Source organism: Electrophorus electricus, chromosome 14 (assembly GCF_041902795.1).
Source record: "Electrophorus electricus isolate QZ-2024a chromosome 14, ASM4190279v1, whole genome shotgun sequence".
In the NCBI taxonomy this organism is placed as follows: Eukaryota; Metazoa; Chordata; class Actinopteri; order Gymnotiformes; family Gymnotidae; genus Electrophorus; species Electrophorus electricus.
The window spans coordinates 22,916,157-22,935,000 of NC_137510.1; the positions used below are offsets into that span (position 1 = coordinate 22,916,157).

The 18,844-nt window shown below is 45.8% G+C and overlaps 1 protein-coding gene across 3 annotated transcripts in view; it reads right to left on the reverse strand.

Moving 5' to 3' along the window:
• Positions 1-1,820: 1,820 nt before the first annotated feature.
• mtbp (MDM2 binding protein) overlaps positions 1,821-18,844 on the reverse strand; it is a 17,417-nt gene continuing 393 nt past the window's right edge. The window contains exons 2-22 of one of the 3 annotated variants that reach the window (XM_026999238.3): positions 18,774-18,844; positions 18,615-18,688; positions 18,314-18,453; positions 18,081-18,139; positions 17,725-17,863; positions 17,452-17,566; positions 14,198-14,320; positions 11,975-12,069; positions 11,287-11,353; positions 10,377-10,494; positions 9,964-10,140; positions 8,538-8,651; positions 7,862-8,026; positions 7,675-7,762; positions 7,043-7,201; positions 5,471-5,566; positions 5,121-5,378; positions 3,735-3,951; positions 3,101-3,214; positions 2,435-2,500; positions 1,821-2,120 (exon numbers count right to left, since the gene is read on the reverse strand). The exon at positions 18,774-18,844 is cut by the window's right edge and continues 7 nt beyond it. In XM_026999238.3, the coding sequence (XP_026855039.2) occupies positions 2,076-2,120; positions 2,435-2,500; positions 3,101-3,214; positions 3,735-3,951; positions 5,121-5,378; positions 5,471-5,566; positions 7,043-7,201; positions 7,675-7,762; positions 7,862-8,026; positions 8,538-8,651; positions 9,964-10,140; positions 10,377-10,494; positions 11,287-11,353; positions 11,975-12,069; positions 14,198-14,320; positions 17,452-17,566; positions 17,725-17,863; positions 18,081-18,139; positions 18,314-18,453; positions 18,615-18,688; positions 18,774-18,844 (2,500 nt within the window). In that variant the 3' untranslated portion in view covers positions 1,821-2,075. Of the gene's footprint in view, positions 2,501-3,100; positions 3,215-3,734; positions 3,952-5,120; positions 5,379-5,470; positions 5,567-7,042; positions 7,202-7,674; positions 7,763-7,861; positions 8,027-8,537; positions 8,652-9,963; positions 10,141-10,376; positions 10,495-11,286; positions 11,354-11,974; positions 12,070-14,197; positions 14,321-17,451; positions 17,567-17,724; positions 17,864-18,080; positions 18,140-18,313; positions 18,454-18,614; positions 18,689-18,773 lie in introns of all 3 variants that reach the window. The other 2 variants (XM_026999237.3, XM_081696135.1) reach the window with 2 other exon arrangements.

Below are 18,844 nucleotides of genomic sequence, written 5' to 3' on the forward strand. Positions count from 1 at the left end.
TGCATGTTTCCTTCGTTTTTGAGCATCAGGAGGTCTGCTGCTTTTGGGGGAACTTGTCAACAAGGCCATTCTGAATGCCAGTCACCAACAATGCATATCAACAAAATCTCCATTAGGAAAAATCAATGCAGATTTCACAAACAACTGGGATTGCCTGCCCTAACATGCAGACGCAGTTGCAAAACACCATTCAAAAACATGATCTTCTAATGACAGTGAGCAAGCCATTAGAAAGCCAAAACATAATGATGCTGGTTTCAGCATTTGTAAGAATTGTCTTTGTAAATAAGTGGTATACCAACCATTGCAGAAAGTCAGGCCATCTGTAAATCATCTGAAGTTATTTATATTTAAATTATTCTTAGACACATACCATGCCATGCCAACATATTAGGAGACCGAGACATGTTCAGAGTCAACCAGCAATTAGCATTAGCACTGTGGTTATGGATTTTGGGAGGGGGACCCCCAGTGTGATGGCTTTTGTCCCATCTGTGATGGGATGTCACTCCAACATTCCTGAGGACAGGACAGGCTCCTACATGTCACTGGCATCGGCAGAAGAGGCCTAGGAAAGTATCAGATGATTTAATTTCACATTGTATTCACTTAGAGAGGGGTGTAGTCTGGCTGTGAAAAATGTACCAGGGACTATCCCGGAATGCCCAAAGGTAACAAACAAATTGTTCCAAGAAATACCCAAGACATTCCCAGTCTACGTCTAAAGAAAAAAAAATCCTCCAGTAAGGAGCATGTTGCAACCCTTCAACAAGGCGTTCAGATTATGCTCCCACAGCCAGTCAGCTCAGACCGCATGCTGCCTTTAAGGGCAGTTCAGGTTGCCAGTGTGGTACAATTTCCCATCGTCCCTCAGGGGGTCAATAGGCGTCAATAGGCTTTAGGCAGAAAACAAAAGACCTCTGTGGGGCTGGAATGCACCCGCTTGTACTGCCAAGAGAGAGACCCTCTCAGCATGCCTTGGCAGGGGGTACCAGGGGGCAGTTATTTCAGTTTGAAAGTGCCCGTTAAGACTGACCTTGGACCAGCTTTTGATTTGAAACGGGAAAGATTCCTGCTGTAGTAGATAAGCACTTCAGCCTTTTGAGGTTACTCTAATCAAGATAGTTTAGCTGTTAAATGTGTTACCACAGATTAAGTGCTGGAGGTATGCTGTCCACTTTATTTATTTTTTTAAATTGCAAAGCCAACAGCAGCCTGATGAGACAGGTTTGGAATAATGGAATCATCTAAATCTGTTGATGGGATCTCAAGGCATATTAAAATGACCACAAAAAGCCAACATGAGCCTTTAAGGGGCTGGTGGAAGATGAGTTATGCTTCAGTTGTTCATATGAGGATGTATACAGTGCATGTGTCAACACCGTGGACTGAATACCCAACCAGAGAGATGAGGTCATTTAAGCCAAGGTGAGTATCAGGCAGAAGTGTAACTAAAGTGGCTTTATCCCTCATCAGACCACTCATGTGTGGCCAATTTCAAGGCTGGCTGCTGTTTTGAGTGAAACTCAAACTCCAGCTACTAAAATGAGGCAGAATGAAGTGGGCAGAAATTCTCATTTGAGTCTTCAGAGCAAAACAAAACAGTTGTCCACCGATCGCAGGAGTATGCTCTATTCCTCGTCCTGGGTGACTGGCTTGTCGCGGTCTTTTCCACTTTTTGCTGTAGTGTTCATTTGTTTTTCAATGCACTGCGGTTAACCTTACCAACTACCAAATCTAGAAGTACATTTTCCCCCATCTTATTAAACTAAGATGCATATTTCTTGAATTCATGAGTATTAGAATGATAAAAGCAGAAATGCAAAAATTATAAAAAATTTTAATACATACAGCATGACATGACAGCATATAATACAAAAGATATCTTACAATGACAACACTATTACAAGGGAGCTGTACAGGGGTTTATAAAGATATTTACTTTATTAGTTATTCCAAGACAAAACATGCACTACGTCATCAGATCGTATCTTGAGCATCAGCACCTCTGACCTGTTTTTTGTTTTGTTTTTTAAAAACAAACAAAAAAAACCCCCAAAAAACACTGACGTGGATTAGACGTCATTTTTAGAGGCTTTCTCCACAACCCAGTCTATCACCTGTAAACGTCAAAGTGGACAGTTTTGGTATAAAAATAACATTGTTTTTACTGACAAACGATGCCCATCCTTCTTTCATACATGCAGACAAACTATATATGGTTTATGCGGTTTAGACAGAACCCAACCTAACCACACCTCTGATGACATTTGGGTCACGAGGACCTAAATCGTTTTTTTTTTAACTGCACTAGACCCATTCGTACATCACACAAAATCTTGGGCAAATCAGGCCCCTGGCTGTTTTCAGGAATTTGGTCAGCCTTCACAAGAACCTTCTGTAGTTCCATCAAAGTGTTAGAGGAACGGCTTACCTGCTGGGCATTTCGGTGAGCTGCTTTCCTCATCTCCTCATGCAGCCCCCGTGAGGTTTTCAGGTCCTGGCCCAAACAAGGATGCAGGGACTAGGGTTAGTTATGACAGATGCAGCCATACCTACTGGCATTTGGAACAGGGCTTAGTTTTTGCAGCTGTCCCACAAGACAATGCTGCGGCTGTTTGTAAAGGTCTTGCTCTGAAACGGCCTCCATAAACAGGCTAGAACTATAATGAGGACATTCCAGAAATATATCACGTGACAGATATGTGTGTCGGCCTGTGGCCGGTCTGGTGGGCTAATGTGTGTGAAGGTCTTTTGAATGAGCATCTTCTATACATACAGGCTCAAAGTACTATTTTATGAGGTTATGCAGAGTTCTACGCACACTGTTGTGATCATAAAAAAATGGAGTCACAACATGCTCGCCCTATGAACTGCGCCATCAGGAGTAGCTGTATGAAAACATGTGCTGACAACTAAAATCCATTTTCAATTATAACCCTGAGAGGGCATGCAAAATCCATCAGAGGCTCTGAACATCACTGAACCACAGAGTTAAAAACGAAACCTTGTGGTAACATCGCGTGGCCTTCACTATTTTTGCTCCGGGCCTCCATCTGTGCCACCGTGTATTGTTTTCCATCACCCCAGTTAACGATACCTTCAGATAAAGCTTAGACACATCAAACAGTCTCTGGCTGCAGGCGTGGAAGCACTCGTGCTTGGTGGTGATCCCGTAGTGCTGCAGTGTCTTCGCAACCACCTCTTTCAGCATCTGTGAAATAACGCAGCCCATATGGGTCTTCAGTGAGCTGAGACAAAGAGATATCACACGGCCAGACTCCTATTCCTGCTTCTCAGGAAGTGTCTCACACTGCTGCTTGTTAGGGAAAATAACAGGTGTGTGTGTGTGTGTGTTTGTGTACATACATCTTAGAACGCTGTTTGACGTGTTCTCTTTCCATGTCAGACATTAAGAACATGGATGTTAACAATCTGATGCTAGTTGAGTGTTCTTAAAATAAGCCACCATGTAGTTAATCTTAGATTCAGTTTGACTAAAGTTCAAATTTGCACTTGAAAGGTACTTGATGAGAAATGTTTAATATTTTCCACAGCTCCGCCTGTGACTGATTACAATATACATAATGTGGTTTGACTAACCTCATTAAAGATTTACAAAGATACAAATCAGAAATCTGAATTTTGTAGAAGGTTAAGACCATAAAATACACCAACCAGCACCTTTTCGACGAGCATTCGTGTGCTGCATGTGTGCGTGTGCCCACACTCACGCGGTTGTGTTTCTGGGAGCGGGACTCTCTCTGTCCCTGGGTGGGGTTCAGGCCAGCTGGTTGGCCACGTGCAGGCCTGTCGACGGAGCGCCCGACCGGGCCGCCAGCGGACTGGGAGCGGCCCCGCTGCAGCCGTAGGGCCGTGGTCGCTGGGTGTCTGCCACTGCCTGCGCTTCCCTGAGAGCCCAGCGACTCGCCACTCTCAGACTTGGCCAACCTGAGAAAGGAAAAACAACACAGAAACAGCATAAAATGCACACAGAAACAGCAAGTACATTTTGGTTGCTGGGGCAACCAAACAAAAACACACACACGGGACACTGACGCATTCTAAAAGCATTATTAGTCCTGACTAGCTCACATTAAAGTAAGTGTGTGTGGGTGTGTGTGTGTGTGTGTGTGTGTGTGGGGGGTTCAGTCTGACAAGCCTGACAGAAGGGTGGTGATAGAACAACATCTCAGTCCTGTCCAGTCCATTTGCATCAACTTGCTATTTTCAGTTGTGCCTGAAATATCGTTCCATCATATGCTGAGTCCAGTAATGCACTCGATGGTGATTTTTTTTAAACTGATGACTGGTCTTAAACATAACCCATAAGCCCTGGGAGTCCTCTAAAAGCCTGCCATTGGAGAAGCAATAAAGTCAGCACGCTGAGGCAGCCTATCATGGCAGACGGCAGGCCAGAGTGCAGTGACTGAGCTGTGGGATTAGTGTTGCGTGCGAAAGGCATTTAAAGGGAACTGACATTTCTGGGGGTGCTGAAATATTACATCATGCCCACGTGTGGCGTTTGATATTCGCCACAGCTCTTCTTCTCAAGGTGGCACCGTTTTATATGCCTGCTCATTTCCTGCTCTTTGACAAAGCCATCAAACGTGGGTCTGTACTCGATTTTGCCAAGAATGATGTGCGGGGAATAGGAACGTGTAGGGGGAGGAGCTTGTGGAACATCTGGTGCTGCAGGGGGAGGAGCTTGTGGAACATCTGCGAGCCCTTTCAGTAAAAGAAAACAAATGAGCAAAAGGCTTCCTGTGTCTCGGGGTGATAAACGTCGGAAAGTGAAAAAGCCGGAGAGGGTGTTAATTACAGGACATCTACTGGGAGATTAATTCCACTGCTGTGATCGTTTTCCTCCATCACTCAGATACGCAATGGTTCATGAAAGAAATTCTCAGAAGTTTTGAATATGCTATTTACATCTCTGGGACGGCTATGAATAGCACCCACATGGTCTGAAAATAAAAATTATGGATACACTGTCAACGAAAATAGTAAGCGTCGTAGTATGAGATCACTACCATTCATTTTTATCCCTTACAATGATTTAACTGGTAAAAGAGTGTCATGCATAGTCCTGCCTAAAGTCCTGCACGCAGCACTCTGACCTCTTGTGCTGGTGGGCGTGTGCGTCTGGTCCGCGAGTGCGGTGCTTGCGGCACAGCGGCTCGCTCTGCAGTGCCTCGTCGTTGGGCACGCTGTCCGGCTCGGCCAGGCCGGCAGGTGAGGGCATGGGGCTCAGGGCCAGCGTCACCGGGCAGGGCTCCTTGCAGCACGTGGTCTGGGTCTCGAAGCGGATCAGGCGCGACTGCAGCCGCACGAAGTCCCGGTCCCGCTCCAGAGCCTTCCGCTCGTCCAGACAAAACCTGCGTGAGCGCGGAGAGCGAGGGCGTAAGGGCGAACGCAGGGGGCACAATCAGGACAACGTCGCGCTGCTTGCTGGTCTGCGCACACTCACTCAATCCCGTGGTAGTGGGCACTGGTGGCTTGCTGGAACGGGAGGTTGGTCACTTTTCGCGGAGTGAGATCACGTGACAGCTGGAACGCATTCTCCCTACAAACACATCAGTGAGAAGGTCCCAATATGCATAAGAAGGCTAAGAAGGCATTAACTGTATTTATCAAACATGTTTAGCTCAACAATTAGCAATTCATCCCAAGCAAATGGCACATTACCAACTCAAGTCCATGATGAGACATGTAATTAGATTTTTGTATATGAACAAGCTTTACTGAACACGAGAAATGTAATTAAATCCTGCATTTCCAGTAGGCTGCGATGGGAAAACGCCGCATTGAAGAACAGAGCGGCTGGGGTGCCAGGCAAGTCGAGAGAGAGAGGGGTTATGCAGACACCCAGATGGCGGCGTTACCCATCCGCCGGTAATGCCGCTGAATCTTGGCGAATTACACAGTGAGAACACATTAGTCTGGTCGGGGTACATTTTCTACTGCCGTGCTCCCTGCTCAAAAAGAACTGAAAACCTTCATGCACTCATCCAAGATTGGATGGGTCTACTAAGAACAGTCGTAAGCCGTCTGTGGGTTAGTGCGATGGAATAAAAATGGATACATTTTTCTTCGAGGTGGTCCATTAACCTTTTGATTCTCTAGAAGAATTTTCATGTAGTTTTCTTGTCGCTGTTTTCCAATGTGGTGTTTTTTTTCTTCTCATTTTCAAGTCTTTTCCCTTACTGTTGCCAAGAGGTAACGGCTGCACCGCCTGCCCCTAGTGAGGATGAAGCCTGCCAAGACACGTCAGTCCACCCCTCTAATTCACCAGCTCCGTGCAGGATCCACACTTTATTTTAAATTTATTTTCCGCTTGCTGTCCGGACAGCGGAGTCCCTTGTGGTCTTCAAACGCAGACTGAAGACCCATCTATTTGTGTATTATTTAAATGACCACTGACCCTGCTCCTGTGTTGACTAACTAAAACTCTAGTACTTATTGTAGGGTATTGTTTATTGAACTAATGTTGACTAACTAGTACTTAATGTTTATTGCACTTACTGTTGTCTAGGCATCAGCATTGATCCCTGTATTTCTACAGTACTCTAGCTCATTGGTATATTGGACTCTAACCTCCTGTACTGGCCAGGATGTATTCTATGAGTAAATGACAAAGCACTTTTGTAAGTCACTCTGGAGAGGAGTGTCTGCTAAATGCCATAAATGTACATTTTAAATTTAATTTTTTTTTTTTTAATTTAAATTTTGCCATTTTATTTGGATAGTTCCTTATAGCAGGCATACAAAGGCTCATATCAACAAGAAACATGAAATCATCTGATACATACAGAACTTGCATTGTAGTTTAGTTCATGGTTCCAATAGTAGAGTCCAGGTTATGATTAGGATTTGGGCTGAGGTTAAAGTTAGGGTGTTGATTGCTTTGGTTATGGAACACCGAGTTGATGATTAGTTTGGATTCGATGCTGAGTAGTTAGTTAAATATCTCCAAGCCAGAAGAGCCACGGCAGTTTAGCCTGTCCGGTACCTTCTGGTGCAGCGAGAGGCTTGTACTCACCCTCGGAGGACAGGCAGCGGTTGCAGTTCTCCACTGGGCAGCCCATCAGGCGTGAAGTGTCTGAGGACCTCTCTGGCGTCCATCAGCGCAGAGCTGTTCCTCTGGCTTCCCTTCGGGCCCATGAGACACTCCCCAGAGTTGCCGCTGAACAGGGTGGACCTGGAGGGGGCACCGGTGAGTCACTATCGGCCCGAAAACCAGCAACAAAATGTCCCCAACTCCACTTCGGAGAGCTGCATGAGGGGTCTTATTGCATCTTCCGTGGTTTCTTTTAAACACAAGGCACACGTGAAGCAGTAGACCGTGGTCTGTTGCGCGTCTACCATTTACTTTGACACCTCAAAACATTTATCTCCAGCTCCAAGGTCATGTAACAACTCCTATAAACAATTTTATAAATATGGCCAAAAGCTAGAGACGGTCAGAAAAGAGGATTCTTGTGATTTAATATACATTTTCATTAACTAGCAAATGCTGCAAAGTCTGCTCTGCCCTTCATATGTTTGCCTGACTCCTGTTAGAGGCAAATGTACTGGCAATATTATCTGTCATGTGCTTCAATATAAAGCATAAACAAATAATAAACTGACCAGGAACACCCCAGTAAGACGTCCAGGAGGGACAGGACTGACCTGGTCCTCTGACGGCCCTTCTGCAGGTTTGCGTAGTTCCGCAGGGCGCTTCTCTCAGGCCAGTCTGAGGGTGGGCCATGCTTAGTGCCTGATCGATAACAACACAGTGGCTCACATCACTATCAGGCAGCCTGCCAAATCATTATAGTTCCATATTTGTATAGAAAGCCTAAAGATTTCTGTTTACTGCTGGTAACAGAGATGCGGTTCCCTTCCTCCAGGGGCACGCGGGTGGATGCCCGGGGCAGGGTGGCGCCATGCATCTTCAGGTACTGCTCTCTGGCCAGCCTCAGCAGGGCTCGCAGATCATTGGGCGGCAGTGCCGCAGGCCCGTGGGACTCCGCCCTCCTCCCTGAGCACACAGAGGGGGGTGTGTCTCATTCCTCCATGCTCGCTACCTCTGCCGAGGTCACACTCAGACCCCTGCCGCCCTTTTCTGGCTAGAACATCTTCCATTCACGTGCACTGCTCCGCATAGGAGCCCGCTTAAAGGCAACACGAGTGTCGGGGGGAGGTCTCCATAACGCCAGTTAGGAAACAGGATGGAACAGTTTGAGACTGAACTATGAGCGATGAAGTCTGCCACAAAGCTAATAAAAAGGCTCTTGTGCTTTGCAATCAACCAGGTAGTGTGTCAGTCATGTTTCATAAGCTACAATTAGACTTGCAGATGCCAAGGAGTAACAAATCCCCACTGTTTACCTCTCATTTTAGGTAAGCACTCAGGTGGGACTTGAAGGGTGTGTGTGTGTGTGTCCAAAGGAATGTGACTGGCCTTCTCCAACACAAGTGCCATAGAGCATGCCATGTGAATATTTAAGGGTTCAAGCAAGAGGTTCTCGGTTGCCCAGGTAACCGCTTACGGAGGCATTCCTGAAGGACCTTGGCTTGCATGCTGGCTAGCCTCCTCTCCCTCAGCAAGAGTTGGTCTCCACGGAGACGGGGTAGCGAGCTCAGCCAGTCAGCAGTGTCGATCCCTGTCAAAAGAGAGGACAGGTTAATAGAGTTCAGCATCTCACTGCCACATTCTCTCAGCCAAACGCTCACCAACACGAGGTGTGTTCTAAACAGCCGATACTCTGAGCTCGATCTCAGCGCAAGATCCCACATTGCGAGGCAGAAATGAATGGGATGCTTTTTTTCCTCCTGATGAATACTATCAGCACTAATAAATTTCTAAAAACATTTGCAGGTGGATGGAAAAACAAAACAAAAAAAAAACAAAAAACAATACACTTCCTTTCAGAGTGCTGAACCACTGCAGGACAGGAGAAAGACTGTACCATCCTCGCAATGAGAACTAAACATGGAGCATTCCTGGAAGCATTCTCTCTGGTTTCTGATGTCTGGCTGGAGCCATGACTGGTATGACTGGCAAAATTCCACGTTTGGCGCAGGCAAGCAGGAGCAAAGCCACACCCTTTCTGGTCAAAAAACAGTACATTACCTTGACAAAACATCTCAGGCAGCGACAGTAACGCTTACACACTTTAATAGCACAAAAGGCTATTCAGAGGGAAACCCAGACAACAGCACTACTGTTCGACTTGACATGCAATATTAACTCAAAGAAGTGCCGCACACCTACACAGGCATTATCTGGTACTCCGAGGCACATGCAACTTTATTTTTAGCCAGACAATACAATATGCTGTTATCAACCTTTCTCTGAATGTCTAAAGTGATACGTACAGAGAAAGCCCCACTGGGGAAAGGGCAAAGAGAATACGTTTTAAGTGCTTATCAAGGCGTGGGAGTTGTTCATTTAAACGTGTTGTTACAATAGCAGGTAAGTGTGGAGGACACACAGCACTTGACGACCTGTTCTGATAACCAGCTGCCCATGGTCCAGTCATGGCTGGCTTAGATACACGCAAGCTGCATAAGTGACATGAGGTCGTGTGAGCTCCATATATGAGAAGGGTGTGTGTGTGTGTGTGTGTGTGTGTGTGTGTATATACGCGCGCGTGAGCCGAGGAGTGGTGTGGCAAGTTTTCTCCTTGCGTACTGCTGAGGTCCAATTAGCCTCAGCTGCTGTGAACATGTTATGTTTGTGGAGGGGCTTCAATCCAACTCTAATGAGAGGAGGTGTGCGGAAGGGAGTGCGATATGCCCTCTGGAAAGCCACGGTGCGCGCGCGCACACACACACACACACACACACACACACACACACACACACACACACACACACACACACACACACTTCAAAACAACATCAGAGTTTGTCTACTGGAGCCATGCTTACATATTTACAAAGGACATGGTCAGGTCTGTTTGGTATTCTTACCTGAGGATGATGGAACTTTTCCCCGGATAAGGATAAGACTGTTGACCACTGCCAAGGCAGCGGCCCCATTGATCTGATTGGCTGAGTGTAGGAGTCGTGCTTTAAGGCCGCCAGTCTCCGCCCCCTGGACCAAGAGCAGATAGTAGCCTTTCTCTCCTTTTACCTCGACCTCAGGGGCTACAGGAGTAGTGTTAATAACCACTTATAAATGTTTACAACAGTTATATATCAGACGAAATGCATTACAATGTGCCTGTGGTCACGAACAAAAAGGTTGTAGGAAAAAACTTCTAACAAAGATCAGCTATTCACATTACTACCTTATTTGGCAATATGGTAGTATTGTATTGAAATATGACCACAAATTTTAAGCAGCAAGCAGTTTGTGCTGAAGTAAATCTGTGTGTTCATACCAGATAAGCCTTTGGGTCGCGTGGCCACAAAGATCCTCCACTTGGCAGTGCTGAGCTGGGGGGCCGGCGGGAACATTTCAGAGCTCACCACACAGGACAGACAGAACAGAGCCCCAACCTGCCAACCAAACACAGAACCCATGAACACGCATACACACACACATGCGCAGACACACACAGGACAGACAGAACAGAGCCCCAACCTGCCAACCAAACACAGAACCCATGAACACGCATACACACACACATGCGCAGACACACACAGGACAGACAGAACAGAGCCCCAACCTGCCAACCAAACACAGAACCCATGAACACGCATACACATACACATGCGCAGACACACACAGGACAGACAGAACAGAGCCCCAACCTGCCAACCAAACACAGAACCCATGAACACGCATACACATACACATGCACAGACACACACAGGACAGACAGAACAGAGCCCCAACCTGCCAACCAAACACAGAACCCATGAACACGCATACACACACACATGCGCAGACACACACAGGACAGACAGAACAGAGCCCCAACCTGCCAACCAAACACAGAACCCATGAACACGCATACACACACATGCGCAGACACACACAGGACAGACAGAACAGAGTCCCAACCTGCCAACCAAACACAGAACCCATGAACACACATACACACACATGCGCAGACACACGGATACACACACAGGACAGACAGAACAGAGCCCCAACCTGCCAACCAAACAAGGAACCCATGAACACAAACACACACACACACAGGGATATAGACTCCGAACAGTGTGTCTGCAGCTTTTGCAGGGATGGAGGGAGCCTTTACCGAGGCTCTGGCAGATTTGATAAAGACCCACAGCTTGGAGGTAAGAAGCCTCCGTTTGTGTGCTTACAGGTGGCTGTCACCATACCTCTCCACGCAGAGCTCGAAGCTGATCCATGAGCATTTGGCCTTTGGCTGATCTGCTGAAGAGTGTGCTAGAAATCCAAGTCAAGGTATATGCTAACACAACAGAATGCAAAACACACACACACACACACACACACACACACAGACACACACAGACACACACGACATGCCATTTCTGGCTAATGATCATCCCTCAGAGAATAGAACAGTCTTGGTGAAAGTGACTACATGATTTATCAAGGTTACAGTAAGTAAATGGATGACCACAAATGGCTGACCATGTTTGCCTTGTCAGCCATTCGGTCAAGAGGGCGACTCAGTGAAAAGATGAATAATTCTTGGAGGTAACGACATGAGAGTTAACTGATGTTAAATTATTACAGACAGCAAGTGGTGGCGTGTACAGGGTAAAATGGCTTGAACACTCACTAAGTGTTCCAATAAATATACGATGCTAACTAGGTCTGACCCCTATTAAATGACTTCTGATCAAAATAATTCCACCTCGCAAGGCAAGAAACACTAGTGTGATGCACTACACAGAAAGTCATGAAGAAAGATGGCACAAAAGGAACAGCACGTCCTTCGGCCTTCTAAACGCTTCCGAGAAGAGACACCGCACACGCCACGGGTGCTAAGGACCCGGCGATTCATGGCGAGGCCCGGCAGAGGCGGGAGGTAAAGGATACAGCTCCAACTGGGTGCTCGAGCGGAGCAGCACCGGGAGATCCGTCACTCGTACCAGCTGAATCAGCTCCAAAGCTGGCTGGTAATAGTGGAACGTCTGCGTGCGAGAGCGGACATGTAATTGGCCCCGTCACACTAGCTTTAGTAAACACGCAGGATGGTTGGCACAACGAAAACGGGAGTCCCGTGCGAAGACGGGACTGCAATGCGGCATGCAGACATCTTTGCGAGAATTATGTGATTGCAGCAGGCGCACAGATGGATTTGTCTGACACGGCTCAGGCGTTTGATAATTTGGCGGAAGAGAAAGAAGGCTCCATCATAGCTATCATACCGTATGCAACTTGCTCTAGCCGTACCTGATGCATTATGCACCCAAACTTTCTGCACACAGCGTGCATGCATGCACCTACCATTACATAAATGAAAACAGCTGGTGTCTTCTGGATGTGCACATCCTTGGAACTAGGGGCGGTTGTGTTGACTAGGGACCTGTCAACAGTGCATTCTAATTTCATTTATCGTGTTAACACTTTGAATATTTTTGGAATTCTGTTTTTTTTTTAAACAACAACAACAACAACAATAACAACAAGGCTTTCCTATAAAAAGATTGTGAAATTCCAGAAGGTACTGAATGAGGGAGACAAAGATGGATGGAAAAACCAGGTTCAGATGGCCAACATCTGGCCAGCACCGGAGACCGGTAACTGCTGTTGCGGTAGTGGGCAGCAGAAACTCTCTGGGCTTGGTGGCGGAGGTGGCCGGGCTGCCCCTGGTCCGCACGGAGTATCTGCCCAGGAACTCCCAAACTTTGTAGCCAAGAAGGCCTTGGTGCTGGTGCAGCACAGTCACATACGCAATTCAGTGGCTTTAATAGACTAGTGAGGTCTGATCTCTCTGCCGCCCAAAACCTATTAAATCTCAAATCCAGACACACACTGCAGGAAGTGGGAGGTGAGAGTAAGCAAATTTGGACTGAGAGAAACAAGCTGGCCTTTACTCAGCATTTTTAGATGGAAACTCAAACTTTGCCAACTGAGTGAGTGTGAGTGTGTAGTTGTATATACTAGCGGGCAACAACACTAATACTCGGACAAACTTTTAACAAAGATATGACATCACTCCTTTTTCATGCTAGGGGAGCAGTATGCAGAAAATCTAAAAGAGAAATCACTCCAGTTAGACCACTGGAATATAGAATGCACAACCATAAAATGTAAATTGTGAAGTATAACCGAACGCTGTTGAACAAGCACACTTGTAGCTCGCCTCACTAGTACTGGACTACTTGAGGTTCATTTGAGAGGACTCCAGCGCTAGCTTACATCCACCCACGCTATCGTTTCAGATCCTGTCAGAAGAGGCTAACGCCGTCTCTCTGTGCGTTCTCCGCGACAGATGGGAGGGCCTGTCGCAAACCCATAAACACGGAGACACATAGGAAAATTATGTTTTAATGCCCATCGTGACAATAATGCTCATAGACCTGGCGGGTGCAAGAGGAGAAGTTAATGGCGCTAATCAGGGAGAGGGCAGTAAATCTGAGAGGCGTGTGAGCCGAGAGCCAAGGGTAAACAGCCAGCGGGGCACAAGCTGCTCCCACGGAGCTGCGAGCGTAGTTGCCGCGGTTGCGGGTGATTCATCCGCGGCGGGAAAACTCATTACCGCTGCATTCCACTCTCTCTTTATGACAGGGAGAAGAAGGGAAAGGGGAACCGGGCGAGGAAAAGAAAGTGAAAGCGCAAGAGTAAGTGAATAATAGAGAGAGCGCAACTGAATAAAAGGGAGAAAGAAGGGGGGAAAACCATAAACGTTAGCACGTGCATGTGCAGGAGGGAAAGCCCCACGAAGAGAATGACCGTTACAAGGCTACGAAATGTGCAGCTTCGTTACAGGTGTCTTGCTAGACCTTTTTTGTAATGTGGCTATATGGGATTTTAAAATCATCGTTCTATCCATTAACCTCTTAACTGGTAATGTCAAATTTACGTTCTCTTGCCTCAACAATGTCAGCTTTCTCACATTTGTGACAAAATGCTCATCACATCTCTAATACCACCGTTTCATATACACACACGTTTAACACTTAAAGCTACTATTTAATATAGTCTACTTTTAAATGCTGTCTAAAGGCTGTTGCCTTTAGAGTGAACTGGAGGAAAACATTCTGAAAATCTTATTTATGATGTGACTGCGCCAGTAAGGAAGGGAAGGCCACTTACCTCGGCCCGTGCTGTGCGGTCAGCGGCGCAGCAGGGCTCGGAGCCGGAACAGAGCTCACGACTCCAGTCAGCACCGGCCTGGGCCTTCAGACTAAAGCCTTCAAACAGCAGCTCTGACACAAACTGCAAGCAAACAGCACACAGGAGAAAACCCACAACAGTGAAGGGAGAATGCAGACCGTTTAGTAAACATTCAGTTGTGTGTCCCCTACCCCTCTTAGGCGCCCATTTAAACAACGAAAACAAATCAGGCCGTTCAGGTTTCCGTTATCCGCAGTACACTGTTACACGTAGGACCCCAGCTCAGAGGCGAAACCTCAGTGTCTCTCTGATCCGGCACGCCAAAGCTCCAAATAGCCGCTGGTGGCATCTCTTCTCTCATTGCATTTTCAGTGCAGTCTTCAGAAAACACGTCCCAAACAAGCTTCTCCCTCGGAACACTGGATGCAAATAAATCCAGGAACCGCTGTCCGAACTCAACATGAGGAGGACAAACACCTGCATGTCGCAGATATACCAGCGGAAAACCCTGACACGAGTTTCCAAAGTTATGATGCAGATTAGGCACAGAAAGCACTCGTCTGCACATTAAACGCATCACACTCTTTATGTACATTTATGGATATGAATGCAAAGTCCAAATTGCCAACCTTTCTAGCTGTAAAACCGGTACAGATGTGTCAGGTTTTTGTAATGCAATGCATTCGGCCTGGAACACTGACTGCTCACGGCGCCACTCGCTTGTTTTGCTGGGTTTCCTCCAACAGAGAACCTACACAGTTGTCTCGAGAAGGAAGGAAAGACTCTCACACCGTACCGCTTTCATTTCACAATTTCCAAAGCGGTCAATCAAGTTCTGCTATTTGGGTAGTTTACGACCCATTTCACAATTTGGCAGATGCCTTATACTGCCTGTTACACAACCAAGAATGCAGATTTTGATTCAACTGCCACTCAGTCCAGCTACACTATGGCGTCACCTTCATTATGTCAGAGAAAGTGTCAACGTAGGTCAGAGAACACAATCTATGTAAGATGTTAGAATGCCTTTCCCCTGCCTTTGCTTGAGAATAGCTACAAGATGCAATAATACCTTTTGAAGGTTGAAAGCAAATCTTAATACTACATCTATAACATCAGCCAATACCAAGTAGTGCTTTTCATTGTAATTGTTGCTTTGACGTATACTGTATGTGTGTATATTTTCAGTGCCACTAGAAAGTTTATGAGCCCTTTACAAGTTTTAGAGTAAATTTGACCTGAAACAATCAGAGGAGCGCTCCAGGCTGGGAAAGGTTACAAAATAAATCTTCTCCTTAAATCTTCTCATGGGTTCTCCTACCACTTCTATACTGAAGACACCCAACTAATCCTTTCCTTCCCACCTCCCTTCACTCAGGTTTCCAGTCATATCTCAGCAAGCTTGACGAACACCACTTCACGGATGACAGCCCACTACTTGAAGCTCAACCCCAGCAAGACAGAGCATCTGTACATACCAGGAACTCCCATTCCTCACCAGGGCCTCACCGTTTCTTTCGAGAACTCCCTGGTCTTGCTGTCTGAAGCTGCTCATAGCCTTGGCATAATTTTGGACAACCAGTATTCATTCTGGACTCGTGCTCATACAGAGGTGAATTTTGCATTTCTTCTAAGTATCAACACTGATACCTGCATTTAGGAGTATTCTAGTTAAATGGTATCTGGCTCTACCCTACTGTACTGGCTAGGAAACATTCAATGCGTAGATGACAATGCACTTTTGTAAGTCACTCTGGATAAGAGCATCCACTACATGCTGAAAATGTAAATGTAAAGAATTTGGTCTCCACCAATCTACTCTGCGGCAGATGGTATACAAACGGAGAAAATTTAGCACCTCTCTTCCTCTCCCAAGGTCAGCCAGCAAGAAAAATAATCACTCAAAGGACAGCAAATATTACAGAAAATCGCAAAGAACCCCCCCAAGGAACCATCTGAGGACCTACAGGCCTCTCATACATTGAGTAATGTCGGTGTTCAGTAGAACACTGAACAAGAACAGCATACATGGCAGGATATCAGGAGGATACCACCAGTCTCCAAAACAAACACCACTGCCCATCTCAAGTTTGCTGAAAAGCACATGGATAAGACAGAAGCCTACTGGAAGAATGTTCTGTGGACAGATTAATCCAAAATATATAATTTTTTTGGTTTGGTGAAAAACACTGCATTCCATCACAAGAACCTCACCCCGACTGTTAGGCATGAGGCTGGCAGGGTCATGGTTTGGAGCTGCCTTGCTGCCTCTGGTCCAAGATGGAAATTATTATTAACTTATAACTTTTGGACTGTTCCAGCAAATTCTACAGGAGAATTTAGAAATGCTGAGGAAACTCCTTAAAAGAAGAGTATATAGAAGGTAGCCCACCAACATCACTAAGATGAAGCCGTTTTGTAAAGAGCCAAAATTCCTCCCATTCATTGTGCAACATTCGTTATTTACCAGAAACATTTGATTGAAGTTATTGCTGCCTAACAAGGCATGCCAGTTGCTGAAAACAAGGGTTCACATGTTTTGACATTTAATATTGGATCATTTTCCTCAATAAATTAATGTAAAACTAATGTTTTTGCATCATTTGTTTAATTGGGTTCTAGCTAGTTTTAGGTATTATATGAAAATATGATCAAATTTCATGTCAAATGTACGTAGAAATACAAAAGCCTTCTAGTGGTACTGTATATTGCATGAGTCAGAATGACATTACTGTAAGTGAGTGGCTTTATTAGGAATAACAGCAGTGCATCCATTTCTTCAATAATCACATTCAACAGCTTTGGAACTCTGCGTCAACTATTTCAAGAACTAACTTCAGGAGTTTGTTACATTAGTGCCCTCTGGTGGTGTCACTGAAATAATCATATTTATATTCATATTTACAACACTTAGCTGACACTTTTAACCAAAGCAGCTTACAATTATGACTGAGTACAACTTGAGCAATTGAGGGTTAAGGGTGGCATCTTGGCAGTGGTGGGACTTGAACCAGCAACCTTTTGATTACAAGTCAAGTACCTTAACCACATGCATTATTAACGGTGCATTAAATTAGTATTAGAAATATGCCATATGCAGCATGGCAGGACACCATCCCCACACATTTAACTCAGTCTCTCTTTTAAACAGGCATTTAACTGGCAAATGCAAGGTTTGTGTTGTGATCCACCAAGCTATGCAAAAACACAGGCTGCGCAGAGAGGCATGTTACCTTTCTCTCTCTGACCAGCAGGCCTCCTCTCCACAGCTCACGTTCATCGATGCAGTCCTGAACCCAAGAGGGAGAACACACTCTGCCTGAGAGGTACGAGGCTGCCATCTGCCATCTAGGGAACAGCGTTACCATTAGAAAGAATAATATGGCATCTTCAGTTCTACTGCCATATATTGTCCCTTGCTATCTGAAACATTTTATTAAATAAATATGCGCCCCCCCCCCCAAATAAAGAACAATTGTAAAAGCAATTACTAAATAGTCTGTTACCCTGCACTGTGCTCTGTGACGATGGTAATCCGTGCAGAGTGCCAAGCCTGCATGTGCTTCAGGGAGCCCATCACAGGCAGGAAGTCTTTTAATCCCACCTCATCCACACACAGCATAATTACATCCAGTAGAAATCTCCCTGTCAATCAGGAAACACATTTCACTCAAGCACAGCATAAAACAAACGTGTCACTCAAAATTCACAACTCCTCAAACCTGTGACAAACACTATACATCTAAAAGGCACATCTATGGATTTATAAAGATGATACCATGTTCCAAACCAGCCAGATGAACCAGTGCATCATAATTCTCCTCCAGCTGGGCAATCTTGGTGAGGGTTAATGGCTCATTACCTGGTGGAGGGAGTTTGTCCGCTAACTGATGCAGGGCCTCAGCCGCATCTTCAAACAGCCTAGAAAGGTGATAAAGGACATGCAGATCTAAAGACGAGGGCATCTATATATGTCAAACAGCATTTTCTGCAACCATGCAACGGCTCAACTTATTTTCCTAAATTGATTTTTAAACTCATTCCGTCCTGTGCATGTAGATTTCAGTAGCGCGTGAGATGACGGCAAGCACACACTCTGCATGCGACAGGGTCTCGGACTGCTGGCTGTGCTCCTGATCCTGTAGAGCGCTGACACAGCTGTCCACAGCAGAGACTACAGGCTCCTCATTGTCACTGTGCTGCACAGACACCTCCTCCCACTCCGTACTACAGTACTGGCAAATGGACACAGGTGAATGATAGACTTGGCAATGAACCAATTTTAAAAAAACAAACAAACCCAGCACTGCACAGAAGGTACGTAATTGTACTGCGATGTGCCCAATATGGTAACGTCAAAAGCCTTTTAGGTGTTTGCAAATTGTAACGAACTTACCAGTGTTGGAACACACAATGCTTGGATAGCAAAGTGCCACTTCTGTGAGCCAGGACTTCCACTCAGAGAGCAAGCTATCAAGAGAAAAAACGTTAGAATCGATGACGACCAAATCAACCAATACAAGACCGCATACAAATAACATTACAGGTGGTTTACCGGGGAAAGGTGAAATCCCAGACGTACAGGTAGAAAGCTCTTTGAGTTTGTCGTGTACTTTTTTCGCAGTG